Genomic DNA, 24,682 nt, shown 5'->3' with positions numbered 1-24,682 from the left:
CAGTGGAGATTAAGATGTATAAAACAATGAAATTTGATGAGCCTCCTAGATGCCAAACATGTGGAAGTGTTGGGATGCCAGTGGGCTAGAGAGGATATGGAAGCTCGGTGTGTCCTCCTTAGGATGGCCTTAGGCCTGAGCTTAAGCAACTCCATTTTAAAAACTCCAGTTTGAAACCTGCAGTTTCACCAGGCACACCCACAGAGCCCTCCATAATGGCCACAAATAAGTTACTTCCCCTCACCATGATAAATAGAGTGAAGCCCCTAGTAGGCTGTCCTTGCCTGATATGAGGGAAAGGTGAGAAGATCAGGGGGGAGACCACCAGACCAGATGTTTCTGACCCCAGGGTAAATGATGTTACTGAGAAATCCGTAGTAGTTGATAAAGATTGAAAGGGGGGGTCAAAAACCCCAAAAATTTAGTATAAATAATAGAGCAAATGAACAGGGATTCATTCAGCCGCCAAAACAAGGATGCACTCAAGCTGGAGAGCCTGACGAGGACCTGACCTCCCATCACTTGTCATCTTTTCCTGAGCCTCCGCGTGAGCCTCACTGCTCTCAAACTCTACTGCCTCGTTTGAACCTTGGTAAGAGCTGAAACTTCTCCCTACGACCCTCTCCTCAACAGGTCGTCCACTCTACGCCAGGAAAAGCCTGCCTTGGTTCCAGACCTGATCACCAAGGTCTGATTGAGTGTGCATCTGCTGGACATAAAGCCTAAGGCTTAAGACTTTTGAACTTAGCCTGCAGAGGGAATGTCTGGCATTAGCCATGATTAAGTGTGTTTTGCAGTGCTTAGAATTAATCTAGAATTGTTTACTGTAAATTAATTAATCTAGAATTCTTTGCTGTGAATTGTATCTATTTCAGTGCTAGCATTAAGGATTGTCGTTTTCTTGATTAAGAACCTATAGAGTGAAATTGTATTGAGTAATTTGAGTGAATAAAGCATTGAAAGGGGCAGAAGCACGTGGACATTCTTTATTTCTCCCCCGACTGCATACGTCGCAATTTTGCCCCCTCAGGACACCTCTCTACCCCTGACCCCAAGGTAGAATAGAAGAAATAATAGGTAGAAAAGAGACACAGAGGTAGGACAAGAAAATTAATTTTAATTTAAAGTTCTACTACTTTCCAGGACTCTCATTCCCCAAGTCAGTCTTTTTCTGAGGCCTGTCACACCCATGTTTCTGGAAAATCTATAAATCTTAAAGTTAATCATAAATTTTCTCAGTTATAATAATCAACTTTGTGTGCTGTTAATTAGCCCACCAATTAATACACTAAGCAAAGAGAGAGAAGATATTTTAAGAAAGCTATAATTTAAGGGACTTACCAGTGTTATCTATGATTAGATGATGAAAACCATCTCAGTTTAAGGATCCTGAGAACTACCAGACTGATGTCACCCTCACATACCTTCCCAAACCCACCCCTCACCAAGTTTCCTTTAAAAAAGGAGTCTGGGACCCCCAAACTCATTTCTCACTCTCAAGATGACCCACATTTCTCCCTCAAATGTGTATTCTTTGCTTTGTCTCAAAAGACATCTCTCTCAACATAGCCCATGTTAGATGCGGGACAGGCTGAGTAAGCTGTCTGCAGGGCATCCAAACAAAGTTAACCGCAGGGTGACCTGGCCACTCAAACCCTCTGTCTGGTTCTTTATCACCTGTTTGCTTCAAGCCCAAATGCCCAAGCCCCCCGCTCAAGGCTGAGCACTTTGCGGCCCAACCCCCCCCCCCCCCCCCCCCCCCCCCCCCGCCCCTCTGCTCAAGGCTGAACACTCAGCCCCGACGCTCAAGGCCAAGCACTTAACCCCCTTGTCCCCAACAAGGCAGCTTGCAGGCCCAGAGACCCCATTAGATTTGGGCTATAAAAACTCTCTCCTGCCGGACCCCTCTTTCTCTTGATCTCTCTCTTGCTCTCTCTGTCTCTCTTTCGCACTCTCTCTCTCTCTCTTTCTCTTTTCTCCTCTGTTGCACTACTGCAATAAAGAGCTCTTGGTCACTCCGAATGTTGTGGTCACTTTCCTTTCAGCCCATATTCTCCCTTTCACGTGTATCTGCTTTCCCAAATAAATCTGTCTGTGCCTCTACTGACATATGCAAAATTCTTTTCTGTTACATATGTCAAGGACTCTGCTGGTACTGAGTTAAATTACCCCTCTCTCCTGGAACTCCTCAGGACACTTTTCTGGAGACATCTCTTCTTTGGTGACACACCTACCCACCCCTTGTTCTGTACATCTTACCCAAATGGCTATTACTTAGTAATATCTTTTATTATAATAAAGTGGTAAACACAAATTTATTTCCTTGTATCTATGAACTATTTGACAAGATTATAGTGTGTGTGTGTGTGTGTGTGTGTGTGTGTGTGTGTGTTATGGGAACCCTGCTTCTAACTGGTGGTCAGAAACACAGGACACAACCCAGTGCTTCCAGTTGGGTCCTGAAATGAAGGCAGTCTTGTGAGATTGAGTCAACCTGCAGGATCTGACAGTGACAGAATTGAATTGAAGCAATTGGTATGCGCTAGAGATTTCTCAGTATGCAAGGAAACATGCCCACATAATTTTTTGACCAGAAATGGTAGAGTGTGTTGAGGATAAGTAGAGAGAAAAAAAGCTTTTTTAAATTTTTTACAGATCATTTTTTGCCCCAAATGGGCAGGGTACTTGATCAGTTAACTATCACCTTGAAGGACCATGATTTTGGTTCTATGAAGCTAGTAAATACTCGGCACAATGTCAGGGTTGAGGTAGTGATGGAAGATTAGCAAGCCCAGAATTCTGGCTAGAGTGATGGGTTGATGATTCCCTGTTCTCCCCCTGTCAGCTAATACTATTCCCATACTTCACGTGTTTAGAATTAAAACTTTGTTTTTAAATTCCTTCTTTATATCTAACATTAAGTTAGTTGTTGACTTATCCCTCCCACCTTTACCCACCCACCCCTACTAGGGATGAAGCTCCAGGGCCTTGCATGTGCTGGACAGACATTCCGTCACTGAGCTACATCCCCACCCCCAAGTTGTTGATTTTTAAGAGAAAATTTTTTTTTTTCATTTCAACCATTTCAGGCCCATGGTAACTGTCTTAAAAAGGGCCTCAATGTTCTGCTTCACTACCTTAGAAATCACTCTGAACATTCTTTATCCATACCTTGGGGATGGGATTGTGATTCAGCAGAACAAAGCTCTCCTAGCACATGCAAGGCACTAGGTTCAATCCTCAGCACCACATAAAAGTAAATATAATAAAGGTATTGTGTCCAACTACAACTAAAAAACAAAACACCTTCAGATACTTTCTATTACACACACACACACACACACACACACACACACACACACACACATACTCCTCAATAACTATGACATCATTGAGATGAAACATGAATTATTTAACAGTATTGATGACTTGAGTAGAAAGGAAATGGCAAGATATGAATTCAAATCAAGAACTACTGGAAAGTCAGGCATGGTGTTCCATGCTTATAAACCCACTACTTAGGATGCCTAGGCAGAAGCATATCAAGTTCAAGGCCAGCTGGGCAAAATTAGAAATTGATCCTCTCTAAAAATTAGAAACAAAAAGGGCTGGGGATGTAGCTCAGTGGTAGGGCATCCCTGGGTTCATACCCAGAAACAGAAAAGCAAACAAAAAACCTACTGGAGAATCGAATTAAAGTTGAATTTTTATTTGCATATTGAATCTATTTTCATTTTCCCCACGAATTAGCCATTAATTTTTGTAAGAAGAAAGTAATAACAGCTCGATTCTTTAAGAACAGTGTTTAAATAGTTGTCTATGTGAAGCAAATTAACTTCCACTATTACGAAGTACATTTCATGTACATTTTTGAAGTTCTGTTTTGGGGGCTTTTGGAGACTCCTGTTTCCATGGGGTTCGCCCAGCCCATGGGTTCGGGATCCTCCAGCCGCCTAAGGCCGGGAATGGGTGCTGGAGGCCCGGGAGAGCCCAGGGACAGGGCGGTGCTCCAAGGGCAGCTCGTTGCTGCCGGCGGCTCCGGAAGTGCGCGCGCCCAGCCTTTATCGCGGCGCCAGTGAGGTGTTGTGGAGCTCACTGGAATCGTGCAGTTGGCCTGTCCGGCGGAGAGTCCGCCCACCCGCAGTCCTGTCACGCCCTCCCTGCCGAGGGCGCAGAGGAACCGTCAAGCCGCGTCCGTCGCCCCTGTCGTCCGCCCCTTGCTGTCCCGCCATGGCCTCACGCCTCCTCCTCGGGTCCCTGCGCGTCCTGGGCCGATGCTGCGCGCCGCGCCCGCCGCTCGCCGTAAGGTGAGTGCTGCAGGGGTGCGGGGCGGGGGCCACGCCGCCCTTCCCGGCGTCTTAGGAGGGGATGGCATCCCCGGGGCCAGGCCGCCGCGAGCCTGGGACAAGCAGATGGGCCTGGTCCCTGGCTCCCAGCGCAGGGCCGCCCCCTCCAACGAGGCGGGGAAGATTTCGCCAAATGCGCGTTCCGGAGCCCTGTCTCGCCCGGCTGGTCCCGCGGCCTCGGCGGGACCCGGAGCTGGAAAATGCAGTTCGGATGCTCCCGCAGCCGCGCTGCGACCTTTGGCCTAGTTAGGACTGCAGCGTGTGACAGCCACCTGATAGCGAACTTGGGACCAGCGCTCAGCCCGCGGCGACGCGGCGGAAAAAAGTGGCCAGGGCCAGTAATCCAACACAAATGACCTGGCGAACTCCCCATCAGACAAAGAATCAGCTTTAGATTTATTAGCAATCCGTCAACTAATTAAATACTGGGGGATTATTGAAGGAGCTTCTAAGTGGCTCAGTGACTATTAAGGTGGTGTATTATAATAAGATCAAACGTTTCGGACACCGTCTGATGCATAAAATCCATTCATTGGATAAACAAACTGGAAGCACATAAGATTCATTATTTAATTAGGGTGAGAGGGCAGGTAAATGGTCTAATTACTACATTGTTTGGAAGTAAGGCACTCAGCTGTAAGACTTAATGCTTACTCTCGGGAGGTTCAGGAGGCCTCACCGAATTGGCCACTTTAGTATACACATACTTTTCTAAGTTCAACCCCAGAACATCATACTACTCTAGTAACCCTGAAATTTTTGGTATCAGGCCTTCTTTATGCTCTTAAAATTATAGGACCCTAAAGATCAGTTCGCTATTTTAGTTGAAGTATGGGAAGAAAGTCTATCCTTACAAAGGGGATATTAGAAAAGGAAAGACTTGAGACACTCTTTCATTCATCAGACTATAGTTTTAGTGTAACAGACTTCTTAAACTTATATGTGCATATAAATCACTCAGGGATCTTGTTAAAATACTCATTCTGATTCCATAGGTATGAAGTTAGGCCTAAGATTGTGTATTTATAACCAGCTTTCGGTTGTTGAGGGGTGCACCCTTGGACATTATTTGCTTTTGAAAATGTAAATGAGGCCGAATTTACAGAGCTGAGTCTGGAAGGCTAGTAGTTTATGGCCCTAGTAAAACAGAGCCTCTTTGAAATCGAAAGCAACCTCCTGAGAGCTGCTTTTCTACATATGTATATTCCTTGCCTTTTGTCTACTGTGCTTCCTTTTATAAAAGTTTCAAGGCCCTTGTGTCCCTGAAAATGTAAATATTTTGAACAACTAATAAGAAAAATAGTAAAAAAAAAAAAAGAAAGAAAAAAGAAAATGAAGATTTAAGAAAGAAAAAGATCTCTTCTATCTTCTTGAGAGCCGGCTTTGAATAACCTGTTTTGCTCACCAACCAACCAGACTCCCAATTTTTGTGGAGGGTTGTGAATGTTGTAAAACCTCTTGCTCCTATTTTCAATAGGGGAGAAAAGGCCAATTTATTTGGTAAAGGATAAACTTGCTGCTAAGTGTTTTGATTTCTTCCCACTATGTAGTCTCTCTTGACTACCTGGGCCGACCTCGACATCTTTATTTTTTTCTTGGCATTTCTTTTGCTTTCATGTGTCCTAGTGTATTTTACTTGGAAAAGATTTCCTTAACATAATATAGGATATAAAAAATTAAGATCCAATTGAACTTGAATATAAATTGTCTTTACTATTATTTACAAATGATTCAGTGTTTTAATAAGGCAGGAAAGAAGAAAAAGAATATGTAGAAAGAAAATGTATAATATTTACTAAATTAAGAAAATAATTTTAAGTTTCTTCATACCTTTCCCAGCCTGTCACTCTCCAAGCCAGTCTCACTTCAAGGCCTTTCACCCTCAAGTTTCTGGGAAATCATAAATCCTAAAGTTACTGTAAATTCACCCATTTATGAAAATTACCTTGTGCATTGTTCATTAGTCTACCAATAAATAGTTTACATAAAGACAGATAGGACATTTTAATAAATCTATCATTTAGGAGACTTTCCAATATTATCTGTGGGTCAGATAATGGAGACCACATCAGCCTGTCAGACTGATGTCACCCTCACATTCCTTTCCTAACCCATCCCTCATCAAGTTTGCTTTAAAAGAAGACCTGGAAACCTGAAAACAGGTCTCTCGCTTTTAAGGTAGCACATATTCTCCCTTGAATGTGTTTTCTTTCCTTTCCTAAATAAGTCTTTATCCCTCTACTGACACTTGCTGAAATTCTTTTCCTTCAACACTGGCTCTGGGTCCAGCCCCACTCCCTCCTCCAAGAGCTCCTCCAGACCCTCTTCTAGAGGTATTTCTTCTTTTGTGACATGAGCTGGCTTATTTTTTCCCTAGAAGAATCCCAACTATGGATAATCTATATGGACACATATATACTTATAGTTTTATTTTTAGTGGCAAGAAATTGGAACCAATCATTTCAACTGGAGGGATAAAATAAATTTTAGTTTACTCAATGCAACATGACAGTGGTCTGTAAGGACCTTTCATGTTCTGGTTTCCTTTTGTCTCTGCCTTTATATAAATATTTTCCACTCATTCCACTGAAGCCGCACTTAGCCTTCTTGCTGTTCCTAGATTACACCAGACACAATCCAGATTGAAATAACCTAAATGTTAACAAGCAAGACTGATTACTAATAGTATATTAAGCTGATTTACTGTAACTCTTAAAGATGATAATTAGGAAGGCCTTAGTCATATTTTAATGTCTAGTTAAAAGCTCTTTAAATAAGTCTACTTATCACAAGAAATAGTTCTTTTCTAGACAGATACTTTAAAAAAATTTAAAAAGCAGAGTCCCACTAAGGAAATTTAATAGGAAACAAAAACATGTTTGGATAATCTTTGAGTATATGATACAAGTTTTTTATATGTGAGCTGGAAAATGTTCAAAAGAATTCACAGATTTTCAAAATTTTTTCCAGAGGGGAAAAAACCTTAAAGAAGATTGAACTAAAGGAACTGTAAAGAGCAGTCTCATTTTGAGTTTGGTGGATGGTGTGGGGTGGGATGGGGTGGGAAGAGAGGGGAAGGATTAGTTCTTGAAGGTCTTGAATAATCCTATACAAATCCTTGCAGAGACTGGTGGGCATTTAATATACATTTGATTTGGCTCTGCATTGTGGTAATAACATCAACACAGTTTATATCTTATGTACCAGCCATTTAAAATGATGGGATTCTGGATAAAATATTAATTTTGGAGGGTTTGCATTATTTTAAACATTGCATATGGTGTGAAAACGGTATTATTATATTGTACTGTTGGCATTTTACATTATTTAATCTATGTATCTTGTGATAACACTATATTTTACCTGCGGTGAGTACCAGGTATTATCCTCTTTAGAAATTTGGAAGTGGAGACTGAGTTGACTAATGATAAATTGCTTCTTAATTCCAGTGAGGTAGGGGACATCCTATGAAAAGTAGTGATGCTTTAAAGTGTCTCTAGGAAAGTTATATTGTTCAGTAGCATTAATTTGGCTACAAAGAGTAACAATTCATTTACTTTTTCTTAATGCATTTTTTTTTTTTAAAGATGTTCTCATTCTGGAGGGGACAAACGTTTGGAATCTCCTTCTGCTAAAAAATTAACAGATGTAGGAATTAGAAGAATCTTTTCTTCAGAGCACGACATTTTCCGGGAAAGTGTAAGGAAGTTTTTTCAAGAAGAAGTGGTTCCTCATCATTCAGAGTAAGCTCACCTACCTTCATGTTTCAATGTTATATAAAAGCGCCAAATATGAAAATAACTATTTCCTAGAATGTTGTATATTGTGCAGAAAAAATAATGTCAGTGCTTTACTAACATTTTTATTGTTCTTCACCATAATCCTATAATATCCTAGGATTCTTAAGTTTATACCTTTTTAAATGATTTTCGCTTTTTTTGTTTTGTTTTGTTTCTAAGATAGGTTCTCACTGTGTTGCCTAGGCTAGTCTCCTGAATCATGGAATCAAGTGATCCTCCCTTCTCACCCTCCTGAGTATCTGGGACTACATGAATGTGCCATCATACCTGGTTATCTTAATTTATTTTTTTTCTTCCCCACAGTGCTTAAGATAGAGCCCAGAGCCTTGCCCATGCTGGGTAAGTGCTCTGCCCATGAGCTACATTTTTTTTTTCTGTTGTACTGGGGATTGAACCCAGGGCCTCATATATTCTAGTCAAGAGCTCTACCATGGGAGCTATATCCCCAGTCTTAAATGAATTTTTAAATGTATAACATACAGTTCAATAGTGAGAACATTCAAAAATTTGAAATTTACTCAAGAAAAGTATTTTTTGAAAACTATGGGTAAATAGCAGCAAACTGCTAGTCCATTTCATATTCTTTCTTTTTCTGTTTTATGAATGAACTAAAGGAAAGCTCAAAAGGCCAGTGGAGTACAAATCTTGGTAGCTGATCAGCCACTACCTCTGAGCTACATTTCCAGCCCTCTTTAAAACTTTTTGAGATAGGATCTTGCTGAGTTGCTCAGGCTGGCTTTGACCTTGCAATTCTCCTGCCCTACTCTCTCTAGTCACTGGAATTACAGACATGTGCCACCATACCCAGGTTTTATATTAATACTTTCTTGGTTATAATGACCAAAATTAGCTAAACTCAGAAGCTGTGACTGGTCTAGTGAAAAGCAATCAGCTTTTTGAAGATAAAAGAAATAAAACATACTTAATTCTAGGAGAGTTTTCTTTTTTCTTTTTCTTTCTTTCTTTCTTTTTTTTTTTTTGTACCAGGGATTGAATCCAATAGCACTTTACCACTGAGCCTCAGTACTATTTTTAATTTCCAAACAAGATCTTGCTAAATCGTTGCTGAGGGTGACATTAAATTTATAATCCTACTGCCTCAGCCTCTTGAGATTACAGGTATGCACCACTATACCTGGCTTCTTTGCTGCTTTTCAATTTTGTTTCACAACTATTGTTGAGGATGCCTTGAAATAAAGATAATAGAGTTGACAAATTTTGAGTGGAGTACTCAAATAACCCATGTCTTACTAACTGTATCTACCACTTTAAAAAACACAAAAATATTTTCACATTTTTTTCACTATTTCTGACTATCCATGGTTTCCTTACTATGCTATTTCCATTTTCAAAGAGGAAAAGCTAGGGATGGGCCTTTAGCAAGCTTGAGGCCCTCCAGTCGGTCGGGTGCGGGTGAGGGAGGAGATGGCACAGTCTTCTCAGAAATTCATTTGACAGATAGATGTATGCTATAAGGTGCTTCTGCTTTCCTGTCATTCCAATTTAAATGTAATGAGGTGGTTTCCTCATGTCAGCTTTCATATGCTATAAATTCAGGAAAGATGCAGAGAATTGTCTTTACAAGACAGGTCAGGCAGATTCCCATGACTATATGGCATAACTAAGCTTGCACGCTGCCAGCACTAACCAGCAAAACTGTACTCATGAATTTCAGTGGGTATATTTTATAGGTCGAATAAATAGTGAAGAAAGAAGGCAGAAAGTGCCAAATATGAAGAAGTAAGGAAGAGAAAAAGAAGGAGAAATGATAAGTAGAGTCCAGTTACAAATAGAAGGGTATGACCAGTGTGCACAGTTAACCTTAAACCAAGGATGCATTCCTGCACAAAATTATTCAAAGTGTGGCCATTTAAATAATTTGAAAGAAATCTATCTGATTTTTAAATATTTAATTGCAGATGGGAGAAAGCTGGAGAAGTGCCCAGGGAACTCTGGGAAAAGGCTGGAAAACAAGGGCTGCTTGGAGTCAATATTGCAGAGCAGCATGGTGGTATTGGTGGTGACTTGTACTCCACAGCTATTGTTTGGGAAGAGCAGTAAGTATGGAGACATTTGAAGTTGAGTCATGTTTTGAATGTTCATTTTTTTCAAATGATAATAAAAGAATGCTTTCTGATCTTCTGGGAAGATTGAAAATTCAGTGTAAAATGTGAAAGATTATGGCACTTATACTATTCTGCATTTCTTTTTTGGGGGTGGGTGGGTGGAGCTGGTAGCAGGGATTGAACTCAGGGGCACTCAACCACTGAGCCACATCCCCAGCCCTATTTTATATTTCATTTAGAGACAGTGTCTCACTGAGTGGCTAAGTTCCTCACTAAGTTGCTGAGGCTGGCTTTGAACTCATCCTCCTGCCTCAGCCTCCCAAACTGCTGGGATTATAGGCATGTGCCACTGTGCCTGGCTCCTGTGCATTTCTTAAATGTGGGAAATCAGAAAATCCTCTTTTATGTTATTGAAATAGGTACTGTTGAAAGTTAAAGAGTTAATTTCTGGTTGGCTCATAGGGTTATTTTTTTCTTTTAAAAAGATATTTTAAAGAGAACAGCAGAATGGAAAATTATTATCAAATACAATAGAAGTCTAATATATAAGAACACAGGTTTCAGTTAAAATGGACAAAAGATTTGAAGGAACATCTTTATAAAAAAATGAGTTAGGTTTTTTGGTTTGTTTTTTGTTTTTGTTTTTGTTTTTGTTTTGTAGTTGTAGATGGACTTGTTTATTTTTATGTGGTGCTAAAGACTGAACCCAGCACCTCACACATGCAAAGCAAGTGCTCTGCCACTGAGCTACAACCCCAGCCCCAATTAGGCTTTTTTAAGTGGAAAAAGTTCATCCTTACTACCAACCAATTGTAAATTAAGTTAACCTGGAGGTATCATTATATATATTTACAAAATTTATGAAAATGAGAATTCTTATCACATAGTGTTGACAAGTGGTAAAAGTGGCATATTCATATACTACTGGTGACATTATAAGGGGATTAAAAAGGTAAATATATGTATAAAAAGTAAAAATGTTTTCACTCTGATTTAGAATGGCATTTGGGGGAATTTATCTGAAAAATAATTTAATAGGAAAAAATAGAAGCTACATTCAGAAATCATTATCATGTTAGATCATAATTGCCAAAATTTTGAAGCAATTTAAATCTGTAACAGTGAGATAATGAATAAGAAAATCATGGGACATAAATAATTTGGAATATTTCGCAGCTTTTTAAGATTATAATAAAAAAACTAAGTTAAAAAGAGGATTTTTGTTATGTCATATAATTTAAGAAGAAAACAGCAAAGTAAAAAATTCATAGGGACTACATCTACATTAGGATATATCCAAAGATAATTTTCCATAATAAAAATACTTGATGTGTCAGGGTTATACAATTGTAGGTTATCAGTAATTTATTTCTTAATTCTTTAAATAATTATTTATTGAGCCATTAGAACACTGTTACTATTTTAGAACCAACAATAAAAAGAAGAATAAAAACAACATTCAGGAAGGTCATAGGTTTATGAGGAAACAGGCTGTTTGCATACAACCTACCACACAATCAAGATCTTTAATACTGGAGCTGGGGATGTGGCTCAAGCGGTAGCAAGCTTGCCTGGCATGCGTGCGGCCCGGTTTCGATCCTCAGCACCACATACAAAGATGTCGTGTCTGCCGAAAACTAAAAAAAATAAATATTGAAATTCTCTCTTTCTTTCTCTCTCTCTCTTAAAAAAAAAGATCTTTAATACTTTGTAGTTCCAATAGTCATTTTTAATTGAAAATTAAAGACACTAAGAGTAGAACAAAATAACTATCTTATGTTTTTAATACTTTTTTTTTCTTTTTAAGAGCATATTCAAATTGTACAGGGCCAGGTTTCAGTCTTCATTCAGATATCGTCATGCCTTATATTGCCAACTATGGCTCAAAAGAACAGATTGAGCACTTCATCCCCCAGATGACAGCAGGCAAATGCATTGGTGCCATAGCAATGACAGAGCCTGGTGCTGGAAGGTAAGTCAACCTTTATTTGATTTTAAATTCTTGGAAGCAGTGCCCTAATAACAAACATTTTCTTAGTATGTTTGGCTCTCCATATTTGTCAGTTCTGCATCCATGAATTCAAATGACCTCAAATCAGAAATACTCAAAAAGAGAAAAAAATTGTGTCTGTACTGAACATGTACTTTTTTCTTGCTACTTAGCTACATCTCCAGCCCTTTTTATTTTTTATTTTGAGACAGGATGTTGCTAAAAAAAATTGCCCAGGCTGGCCTCAAACTTGCAGTCCTCCTGCCTCTGCCTCATGGGTAGCTGGTATTACAGTAGCCCAACAGAAAAGTCTTTACTTTAATAACTAAAATTTAAGGTAAATACTCAAAGAGAATACATTAGTTTCCTGTGGCTTCTGTAGCAAACTACCACCAAAGTTTATGACTTAAACAACAGAAATGGATTCTTTAAACAATTTGGAAGGCCCAAAATTTAAAATCAGTATCATTGGGCCCCAAATTAGTTATCAGGAGAGCCAAGCATCCTCCAGAGGGCATAGAGAAGAATTTACTCCTTGTGTTTCTATCTCCTGGTGGCTCCTGGTGTTCCTTGGCTTATTGCCTTTGTGATCACGTTGCTTTCTCCTTTTCTGTTTATGGAATCTTCCTGTCTCAGTCTTTCTCTCCTAAGGACGTTTGTGATTACATTTACAGGTCATCCAGATAATTCACTATAATCTTCCCATCTCAATATCCTTAAGTTATACTTTTCCATATAAAGCTACATTTATAGATTTTAGGGATTACCACCTGATATTTTAGGGGTCATTATTCATCCAAATACAGAGTTATAAAAAAGAAAATGTGTCCTGGAGTATAAAAATATAAAGACCACATAGAAGAAGAATCAGAAAAATTTCATAATATATGTGGACTATTTATTTATAATGCTAATCACTGTAGGTTTTTGAAACCTAAATTTCTAACAATAGAGGATTGTTAGTTAAAAATCATGGTAAATTCACATGATGATATTCTATGTAGATAAAAAACTATTGGATATTATTATGTATGGTTCCAATTTTACAAATATACATTTATAGGTGTGTCTAAATCTATGGAAAAATAATTGCAAGCATGTATTTCTAAAATGTTCAGGAGATAAATTTATTTGTTAAATAAATTTTCTTTGGAATACTGTCTATATTTCTTCATATTTTAATTAAAATACTGTCTACATTTTTTAAAAATTCTACTTTTAGAGCAAGTTTGTTGAAACAGCATTTTAGATGTAGTCCTTTTTTTTGGCAGTATTTGCTTTTGGGTATTGAATACTGGGTTTTATATATGCTAGGTCAGCACTTTACCACTGAGGTACAACCTCAGCTATTTTTTAATTTTAAAACAGAATCTCACTACATTGTGATCCTTCTGCCTCAGGGTTCCAAATAGCTAGGATTACAGGAGTGTGCCAGCACATCTGGTGAGAAATAGTATTTTTTAATAGCTAAATTCTTGATGAGAAGAAGTAGAGGAAGGAACCAAAGTATGTAAAGGTAGGTAAAATATATTGTGATACATAATTTCAAAAGTGAGCCAATTTGTGGTTTTGAGCATTGTTGGGCATTTATGTACTCTATAAAGTTTGGCTAATTTATTTAATTTTTGGTTTTTTGCTGTGCTGGGAATCAAACCCAGGGCCTTGATATGCTAGGCAAGTGCTCTACTACTGAGCCACATATCCAGCCCAAGGTTATTTAATCTTAATCATACATTCATTCATAGAACGACTAGAATGTAATATATTAGACATGATTTTTTAGTTCAATTGTGTGAACATTTCTTATATTAAGATTTTTATAATGGCATATCCAGTTTGAATGATCACATTGTATATATACTTATATAATAGCATTTGTCTAATTTCTTTTTCACCCACTGATGAATTTTTTTATCTTTTCTTTCAATTACAGTGACTTACAAGGAGTAAGAACAAATGCCAAAAAGGATGGAAGTGATTGGATTCTCAATGGAAGCAAGGTGGGTAAAGAGGGACTTCTCTGACCCTTCTTTCCAGAGTCATGCCATGGGTAATGATGTTATTATGTAAGGATTCACTTAGGAATTGTTTACTTAAGTATTTGTGAGGTGGAGAGAAATTTACAACTTATTTACATGACACAAGATCTATGGTAACCCATCTGTGTTCCATGCTGCATGTGTTCTTAAAGATACCTCAAAGGTGGTTTTAGCTTCCAAACAGCTCTTCTCAAAAACGACAAAAGTGGGAAAGTTAGGTTTATATTACCCCAACATGGGACAGACAATAGCTGAACTTTATGAAAGACTGGGGAAAAAGCTTTCTGATAAATATCAAAAAGAGTTTGAAAGATACCAGATCATAGAATCCTTTTCAATTCTATGTACAGATTTAGAGAGCTCCTCTAAACAGGATCACAGATGGCTCAAGAGCAAACATATCTCTTAGAACCTAAAATCGTTCAGGGAAAATGATACCTAGAATTATGTCTGGTATATACTTAGTATATATTTTTTGTTGACTGAGTATTAATATTCATTTTCTACACTGTTCTAAGAAGTCTTGTTGAAAATATGTTCCAGGGTCTGTTGAAGGTGAGTTTTTCTGTGTTATTTTTGTTTGTTTGGTGCTGGGGGTTCCAGGGCCTCATACATGCTAAGTATGTCCTCTGGTACTGAGTTATGTCCCCAGCCCTATTTTCTTTACTAATTTTTTTTTTATTTCCAGTTAGTTTTAGTCTAATACATTTTTCCTTTCCTTTTTTTTTTTTTTTTTTTTTTTTTGGTACTAGGAATCAAACCTCTGACTTCACACTTGCAGGGCAGGCATTCTGCCACTGAACTCCAGTGAGCTATATATCTCCAGCCCAGGCTGATACCTTTATATTTACAAAGTCAAATATAATCATATAATCATAGCACTGTCAAATTCCTAAAAGTTTCTAAATGATCTCAATTTCTGTACTTATATTATCAGAGACTGGTAACAATTGTGAACCAACATCAGACTGCAGACCAAATTTTGAGCAACCAAGTTCTAAGTAACATTCCATAATCAAGTTTTATAATTACTATGCAGAAAAATAATACCTGTGCTATTAAATAAATTTGGAAAGTGTGCATAACTTCTCTTTGATATGTTGATATACATTATGAATCTCTAAAAATTGGATACAGTATGTTTTGTATCCTAGGAAATTTTCTTTTTATAGAATGTTAAGAATCACTGATTTATTCAAATATACTTTAAGAGATATTAGTCTAAATTATTCATGCTAAGGATAAGAAACAGGTGCTAATTTCAATATATAATCAGTTAATACCCTGCATACAGAACGCTGTTTTGAAAGAAAAGTGGAGTATCTGGTCAAAACTAGAATGGGAACCACATTTGTTATGACTGGATTTCTAAGCAGGCCCAATCTGCTTAGTTACAGTCTTCTGTGGGAACCACTTAGGAAAGATACCACTGATTGTTTCAAAAACTGAATTAGCAATAGTAAAAAGGTAAAAAACAAGTAAAAGTGAAGAAATGAGTAAGCAGATACAGTACATTAGAACTAATATGCAGTCACTAAAATGTCAACACTGTTTTTTAAGTATATATAATTGTTATGTTAACATTAAGTGAATAAACAGAATGCACATATAGAATAATTTTAATAATAAGAAAAGAGAAGAGAAAGGAAATTCCTAATGGTACTTATATTATGGACTCTGAATATTTTTCTTTCTTTATAACTACATCCTATCTATATAGCATCTACAATGAGCTTATATTATACTATAAGCATTTGATTAAAAAATTACATCTCTCATTACAAATAATGCCAGTCCTTTTTGAATTTTTGATTTTCATAATTAGGAATTTTTTAAAAAGGCCACCAACAAGAATTATCTTACAACTTTCTTAGGAAGGGAATGAGTCATGATGGAAATACTCATATAAGTTTAGGTGACTGTACAGATGGTTCAGAATCTATTCATCCTCTTCTGAAATTACTTCCAAAAGTAACTTTTGGAAACTTCACTTGATTTTACCAATCTGAGATCAGAGTATACAAGTGAATAGTTTCTGTCCTATTAACTGTTCCTTTTTTTCTATTCCATTGTTTATTTTTAGAATATTTAGTTTTCAACTCCTGGATTCAAAACAAACAAAAAATTACTCAACTATGTCAACTACATCAAATGGTTACTATTATTGTAGAAAGATAGGAAAATTTGGAGATCTTTGATAGGAATAAGGAAGTGATGGAGCCACATTGTTGAAAACAACAGTTTTCCCATCATTTATAGAATCCTTTTGGAGAATGCATGTTTCAAAATATATTCAAAGAACATCTCTGAAGGCCTCTTATATGCCAAAAACTACTAGCTGAGGATAGACATATTAATAAGAAATGGCCAGGCATCCTAGTAGGGAGGGATGAGTGTCTTTTATTTTTGTGTCACCAACAATCACACCACCACTGCCTTCTCTTACTATCATATAGATGACAACAATATCATTTTCTCATTTCTCATTATTTGAATTCATCAGCACTATGCATTTTAGAGCACAGATCTTATAAAGCCATGGACATTAATTGATAAGAATAAACATCACCATTCTACACCCCTAATATTTTGAAGAGAGAAATAAAAGCAGATCATTTGAGTAAGTATGATAAACACTAAGATGCTAGGTAAATTGATGGTGCTATTAGAGCACTTAGCTAAGCTTGGGAATTTAGAAGACTTTTTGAAAGATATGATGCCTGAACTCAGTCCAAGATGAGTAGAATTCATCCTAGCTGAATTTATTCTGTAGCATCTTAGGAGATATACAAAAGTTCTTGAAGGTGATATGATTAGGTTGCCCTTTAGAAAGATCCCTTTGGTCTTATGATGGATTACATGATAACTACAGAGGGTTCAATTGTAGCAACTTGTGCAAGAATTACGTGGATTACATGATAACTACAGAGAGTTCAATTGTAGCAACTTGTGCAAGAAATGATAAGAACCAGAAAGAAGGTAATTATAATAGAAGTGAAAGGAGGGGAATAGATTTTAAAAGTTTTAAAACGGATTAGAAAGAATTGGATTCTGAGGGGCTGAGGTTGTAGCTTAGTGGTAAAGCACTGGGTTCAATCCTTAACACCACTTGAAAGCAAATGAAATAAAGATATTGGGCCCATCTACAACTTAAAAAAAAAAAAGAACCAGGTGTCAAGTTAAATGTGAAGCAAGATGATAGCATGATTTATTGAAACATTCATTGAGATAGGGAAACAGGTTTGCATTCAGGATTGGATAGGAATTTGGAATAGGAAGGCATGTGTTCTACCCAGGAGTCTTCAGGTGGAACTGTCCAAAAGCAGATAGGTATAAAGGTCTAGATCCTATCAATAAACATGTTTTAAATAAAGATTTGGCTTCATTAGCATGTAGTGAATGACTAAAGTGAAGAAAGTGGTTGAGATGACCCAGGAAAGATGTAGAATGAGGAGATAATTATTAATATTTTCCCTGGTTATATTTTGTTTTCTGAATCAATATCTTTGAATAATCCCTCCTATTTAGTTATTTTTTTCCTTAATGATTATCTCTTCCTTCTTTAGGCTATTTTTTAAAAAGTAGTCTATCTATTAAAAAAAAACATAAAAATTAGGCTTTTTCCGGAAGTGATAAATCTGGGAGTATAGATATTTAATAGTGTAATGCCAGTTAGAGCAGATTTCCTTTTCTAATGGGTGGCTTCCCTCTGACATTCAGTATATATCATTTTAATAGACAATTTGGTTTATTATAAAAAACACAATCTCTTCAAATTGTTGTTAATATTTATAAAATCAAGAAAATGCAGGGGCTCCGTGATAGAGTACTCACCCAGCATGCCTGAAGCACTGGGTTTGATCCTCAGCACCACATAAATATAAAATAAAGATATTGTGTCCACCTCAAACTAAAAAATAAATATTAAAAAAAGAAAATACAATATGCTTCATTCTTTGAAGCATTGGATAATTTTTCCTCTGCTCTTTAACAACCTCGTGTATGAATAATCGACCCTGAATGTATTGATATGTAGAGAGAGGTATGAAGTATGTTCTGCTTGTTCTAGTCTTCTTGAATGTGCTCTCCCTCAATCATAACTTGAACATGGACCTCAATATTGCAGAGCATTGTAGTGAACTTGGGTTTTTACAGGTATTCATCACTAACGGCTGGCTAAGTGATGTTGTGATTGTAGTCGCAATCACAAATCGTGAAGCTCGTTCTCCTGCCCATGGCATTAGCCTTTTTCTGGTAGAAAATGGAATGAAAGGATTTATTAAAGGACGGAAGCTACATAAAATGGGATTAAAAGCCCAGGTAAGTCATGGTATAAATTTTATTCAGATAATAACTGAGGTTATTATCATTGAAAATAAGATATATAGAGAATTACATGTGGTACAATCACAACTGCCTATCTGAATTTCTAAAATGTTTTTCAAAAATGGTAGTGGAGATTCATTTTCAGTAATGCCACTGCATCTCTTTCTAGTATTCAGCAGTGGGAATGAATTAGGATATTTTGAAAATCTGATTTAGAAATGGCAAAATTAGAGCTGAACATGGTGGCACATGCCTGTAATCCTAGTTGCTCAGAAGGCTGAGGCAGGATTACGAGTTTGAGGCCAACCTGGGCAACTTGACAATACCCTGTCTCAAAATTTAAAAAACGAAGAAAAAAAGGACTGGGAGTATAGCTCAGTGGGCATGCACAAAACCCTGGATTCAGTCCCCAGATTTATTTTTTTAAAAAAAAGGAAATGGAAAAATTAACTGCACGCTTTAATAAACCGTCTGTATGAAAATTACTGAAGAAAATTATGAAGAACAAAAAATATTTTTTATACACTACCAAAGAAAATGTTTTGCTTAATAAGTATTAGAAATTTCCACTTCACAGTTCCTAGAAAGCTGGACAGTATTAGAGCTTGAGTGACAGGGCATTGCAGTGGGAAAACCATAAGTTTTAGAATTAGAAGGACCTGGATTTGAAATCCTTGTTTTACCCCTTACTACTTATGTTCATTAACCACTCCTACATGGCTTCTAATTTGGTTCTTTTTTTGTTTTGTTTTCCTTGAATGGAAATAATAAGTCTCTTCACTGGGTTATAATGAAACATAAATGAGCTCATTCACTAGTCAATTATATGGTCTTTTAGGATACTGCAGAACTGTTTTTTGAAGATGTCCGATTGCCAGCTAGTGCCTTACTTGGAGAAGAGAATAAAGGCTTCTACTATCTCATGCAAGAGCTTCCACAGGTCAGAAATGTTTGAAGAGTCCATCTATTGATTAGATATTGGACTGGAGTAGAATAATATAGAACTATATAAATTAATGTGTGTAAAACTTGTGGAAAAACAGTCATTTGCATATAAAGTTATAAAAGAGAAAGCATGAATGTTACAGGCAAGATAAATAAATAACTGATCTCAAAAATATCTAACTGAAGCTTATAAAGTGAATAGGGAAATTAGGTATTTAGTTCTGTGATGCCTTCTTGAAATGATTTCCACTCCTTAACTATAAGTCAAAAACTTATCTCTTTGAGGGGAAAAAAAAAAAAGAACTTAGTTCTTTGTAAGGAAATGGCACTGAATACATTTGGCAGTTTTTAAATAACTGGAATCAAAGGGAAAATGTGTTAAGTTCAGACAGAAGAGTTTTGTCACATAGAGTAAGTATCCATATCTGTGTTTTGGGAATGTGGCTGCCTAGTGATCATTGAGTCTCACATGTCAGCTTAAGGGGATACCTTTGCCTGTTGACTGCATGGCATGGGCTAAATTTGTAATTGGGAAAAAGAGGTAGGGATACTGGCACTTAAATAAAATATGAAAATCATTAGCATGATGAATTAAGCTGGTTAAAGTTGCTTGTACTAATAGATAGAATTTATGCTATATACTTTAAAATATTGATTTCCATGGATAAATTAAGTTATACAGTGCCCAGAGATCAAAAAATAAAAGTCAACTATGGAATTTCTTTACTCTTGTGAGTAAAGAGAAAAATAAATTATATACATGTGTATGTATATATGTGTGCACACATATATATATGTTTATATGTATGTGTATAAATATATAAATATGTATATATAAAGCCAATCATTCATAAAAATAAAGGATTTGCTCTAGAGCTTTGGAAAATTATTTTTAAGATACATCAAAATAATCTCAAATCTCTGTGGGAGCCTTTTCTTATAAAGAGTTAAGAAATAAGTTAATCTTTAGCAGATTGTTTATAGGATTTATTAGAATTGAAATTGTCTGAAAGTCATTTGTGTAATTACAATAATGTTTAAGACTTAATTTTGGGGTTATAGGAAAGGCTGTTAATTGCTGACTTGGCAATTTCAGCCTGTGAATTTATGTTTGAAGAAACCAGGAACTATGTTAAACAACGAAAAGCTTTTGGGAAAACGGTTGCACACATACAGGTAAGTTTATTGTTCTTGTTATGATTTAGCATTAGATGATATCATTTTACTCATCTGAGCATTCCAAATTTTGAACCATTTAGTTTCTTCCTAAATGAAGGAACAGTGTAAAGCAATGTGGTCATCAACATCCCACTAGCAAGAAAACTTGAGCTGGGATTCTACCTTTAAATGTTTTAAGTAAAATGATTTTGGCTTGAAGACTTTGTGGAGAGGTAGAGATGAAGCATGGTGGTGGTGTTTCATTACAAAGATAATGCTCAGTGTGGTTTAAGTCTTGCATAGCTCCTAATATCTTTATAGTCAACGTAAGTTATGTCTTCTCTCTCAAATATTTTCCTGTTTATGAGACATGTAAAATATATTTGGTATATAAAATTGTAAGGTTTTACAATTTCAAAATCTTAAGATTTGTTAGATTTTTAATATTTACTCACAAATAGAAATATCTTCTTATTTATAAATAAAGTCAGTAGCTACCTCATAAGATTACTGTAGAGGATTCAGTGGGATATAATACACATATAGTGTGTAGAATATTGCCTGAAAAAACTAGCCCTCAATGAAGTTAGCTGTTATTTTTGCCCCTATGTAAAGCTTTGCTGTTTTGTTTCCATATAGGGGGCTTTTTTTTAAAAAAAAAAATAAATCAATTTCTTGGTCTTGCTTCTGTTCCTGATGTGGACCTTCTGTATATCTTTCTGGGAACTATTTGCTACCTATGTAATCTTCAAGTTATATTTTTTCCATACTGAGAAAAATATTACATCTTATTTTATTAAAATGCTGGCCTAAAACAGTTGTTCAAATCTATACAAATGAGGCATACACGCAAATCAAAATTACAATTTAAAAAACAGCATGACTTGATTTAGATAAATTGTGATTTTCTTAGGAACAAGGCTGTTGTATTTTATATTCCCTTTCATTTATGGATCACTGATTTGCTTATCTGTGGTTCCTTGATAACTGCACTCTCCCCTAGGGCATTTAGAAAGGTCAAGGATAGGCAGATGCATGTTGACTGAAGGTGTAACTTGTGCTATATCTTGGAGAGCAGTGTTGTTAAATGTTCTGTAAATCAGACATAGCTTTGTATTGCAACTAATTTTCTTATTCAAAATACAAATAATCTCATGAGAAGTACTGATTTATTGATTTATTTATTTTTGTTTCACAAGCACACATTTACCCATTGCCTTGTAAGGTTGTGCTCAAATGTAATTCTATAGGTGTGACTCTGGAATACTCAAAACTCCTGGCAATATGAAGGAAGTTATACCACTTGGTATCAGTCTGCAGCTTTCTCCTGTGTACCTAAAGTAGAATCAGTATTGTTATTCCTCTGAAATTCAACTCCCACAACTTTTCACATCAAAAATGTCTATTAAAACATTTTTACACAATTAGGCCTAAGTCATGTTATGCTAGCAGCAGCCTTCTGCACCTCCTATTTGATTGCAGCAAGAGGCTGTGTCATGCCTCCGACCCATCCCATCTGGATTTGTTTAAATACACTCTGTGATTGTCACACATCCATGAAAGTGCTGAAGTGCATGTTTCTCAGAATGTGTCCCCATTGTTAAGCAATGTCTGACTGTATTTATTTATTGCATTTTCATAGGCAAAAAGGCAAGAAATAGTTTTAATCCCTGCTTTTCAAAACAAGTGTCATTTGTTACCTTCCCCAAAAGATAGTTCACTAAATTTTCAGTAGGTGGCAGTAGGATTCTGCTTCTACAGGTTCATTATTATTTTCTAGTAATATTATTTTCCAGTAAGTGTATATGTTCTGAGATATTCTGAACTATGCTCTAATCTTCCCGTTTCTCTAAAATAAGTATCTTTGAATAGAATTTTCATATTTCCAGCTAGGAATATATGCAGAGAAGATGAATGACTAATACATCAATACATGTCTATATCTCCTATTCTATAGCTGAACACACTACAGTTGTAATTCAGCTGAAGTAGAAGATGATTACGTCTCCATATAATTGACTAAATGTTATTTTATGACCATATAACTATTGAGTTTCACTTAACTTTAATATCCTTGAATTTTGAACATTTGGGGCCTTTCTGAACTTTTGGGTACATGTCACAAAATTCACTTCCTTTTTAGAATAAAGAGCTACTATACTAAAGTAGCAGTAATTACAGGATTTTCATTTTTTAAAAAAGTCTGTACCTTCTTAGGTGATATCACAGCTCATGATTTTCTCTGGAATAGACAATACAGTAGTAAAATGTATGTAAAATAAAATGGCTTCCTATATGCCGGACACTGTGCTAAATAAATTGTCTCATTTTTTTTGCCTTCACAACTGTACATTATTAATATTATCATCTTCATTTTGCAGATAGGGAACTTGAGGCATAAAAAGGTTAAATAACTTGCCCAAAATTATGTAGCTATCTAATTCCCCAACCCACACTCTTTTTGATGCCCAAGGTTTAAAGTATATGGCCCTTTTAATTTTCCCTATTTCCTTCACCTACTGGTTGGCCAAATGAAAATGAAATGCCCTTTTTTTAACTAGAGCTCTTAGTCATTTCCTGTGTGGAACATGCTGTTGATGCTAAGGACACCAAATATTTGGGAAAGGAACAGGAGAGAGGGAAAGGTAACTTGTTTTTCTTCCACAAATCAAAAAGAATATCCTGTTCCTAAGTCCTTGAGTATATGATTAATTAACTATAAGATTAGGTGGTGAACATAATTTGTTTTATCTTAATTTAAGTCATAACATATGATGATAATACAACTAACAGTGTTCATATGACTACTGGGCTAGAGAACTTTTCAAATATGTCTTCTCATTCTAAAGTTCTAAGATATTTATCATGCAGAACTCTGAAAGACATTCTATCCAGTCTACTTAGTAACTTAAGAACTTTTTTTTACATGCTAGCCGCAGTATTACCTATTAGCAAATTTTAATGACAGATAAAGATACTGCTGAGAACATGTTGATCCTTCAAAAAAACACCTGGCTAATGATACAGTTATGAACTGCCATTCATTAGGGAATAATTTCAGACAGCATGACTCATTGTCTACAGTGAAAAGCAAAGGACAGTTCTGTTTGGTGGCACCTAATTCAGTGCCAAGAATATGTAAATATTTAATCTCTTCATCTGTAGAGAGTAAACGATGTACCCAGAGGCATGAATTTTTTCAGAAATCTCTGGACCTCACGGAATGTACTGAAGCAAGAATTCTAAATGACTCCATCCTTGTCTGAAATTTAACTTAAGCGTCTAGAATCTCCCAGCATTTGCATAGGAACAAGACTCACTTGAGAGAATAGGACTCAGGGGTCTTGATTATCTCATAATGTAAATAGTGCATAAATTTTCAAATGTGGCAAGAATATTTTGAGACTTATTGTATTCCCTTTGCTTTCCAAATGAAATATCATAGATAATGTCCTTGAACTAAGCCAGGAGTGATCAGTTTTGGGTATTTTTGTGGAATATTTACTCATGTGTTTTCAATATATAGAGAAGATTATTTCCTCACTGTTGATGTCTTGTTCTAGCTTTAGTTTTCTATGAGCAAATTGGAATGTGAAGAGTGAATGGGAAACTTTGTTCTGATTTAAAGGTAGAGATTTGACCTGATTAAATATTTAGTTAATAGAAATGGAGATAGAAAGAAGTAGAATGGAGATAGAACTAGAGGGGAATCAAGTTTTGACACAGGCCAGCCTGTTGAGATAATTAAGGCAAGGATCCATGCAAAAGTCGTAAGTGTGTGGTGTCAGCCTTCTCATTGCTTGGTTTTGGAATCACTAGATGCCTGTTATACTCTGTCTTTCTAGAGTAGCATTAGGGATAAAACCAAGGAAAACTATCAATTGGGTTTTTGATCAGCACAGCAATTCCATCTAAGAAGAAACTGTTCCTCAATGCTCCTACTTCACCTGGCATACCCATATCTTTCCTTGTCCTAGGTCATTATTATATGCTCATTCTTTGATTTTTTCAG

General features: G+C 36.3%; 1 protein-coding gene across 1 annotated transcript in view; it reads left to right on the top strand.

The window, feature by feature from the left end:
- The first annotated feature begins 4,088 nt into the window (after positions 1–4,088).
- The window catches only part of Acadl (acyl-CoA dehydrogenase long chain), a 29,598-nt gene continuing 9,004 nt past the window's right edge, over positions 4,089–24,682 (top strand). The window contains exons 1-8 of the mRNA XM_005341157.4: positions 4,089–4,307; positions 7,934–8,089; positions 10,066–10,203; positions 12,020–12,184; positions 14,136–14,202; positions 18,397–18,561; positions 19,406–19,507; positions 20,575–20,688. Of these exons, the coding sequence (XP_005341214.3) occupies positions 4,231–4,307; positions 7,934–8,089; positions 10,066–10,203; positions 12,020–12,184; positions 14,136–14,202; positions 18,397–18,561; positions 19,406–19,507; positions 20,575–20,688 (984 nt within the window). The 5' untranslated portion in view covers positions 4,089–4,230. The remainder of the gene's footprint in view (positions 4,308–7,933; positions 8,090–10,065; positions 10,204–12,019; positions 12,185–14,135; positions 14,203–18,396; positions 18,562–19,405; positions 19,508–20,574; positions 20,689–24,682) is intronic.

The sequence above is a fragment of the Ictidomys tridecemlineatus genome, chromosome 7, assembly GCF_052094955.1.
Source record: "Ictidomys tridecemlineatus isolate mIctTri1 chromosome 7, mIctTri1.hap1, whole genome shotgun sequence".
NCBI lineage: Eukaryota > Metazoa > Chordata > Mammalia > Rodentia > Sciuridae > Ictidomys > Ictidomys tridecemlineatus.
The sequence above is the reverse complement of the archived record's forward strand: the minus strand, read 5'-3'. Positions and strand labels throughout refer to the sequence as shown.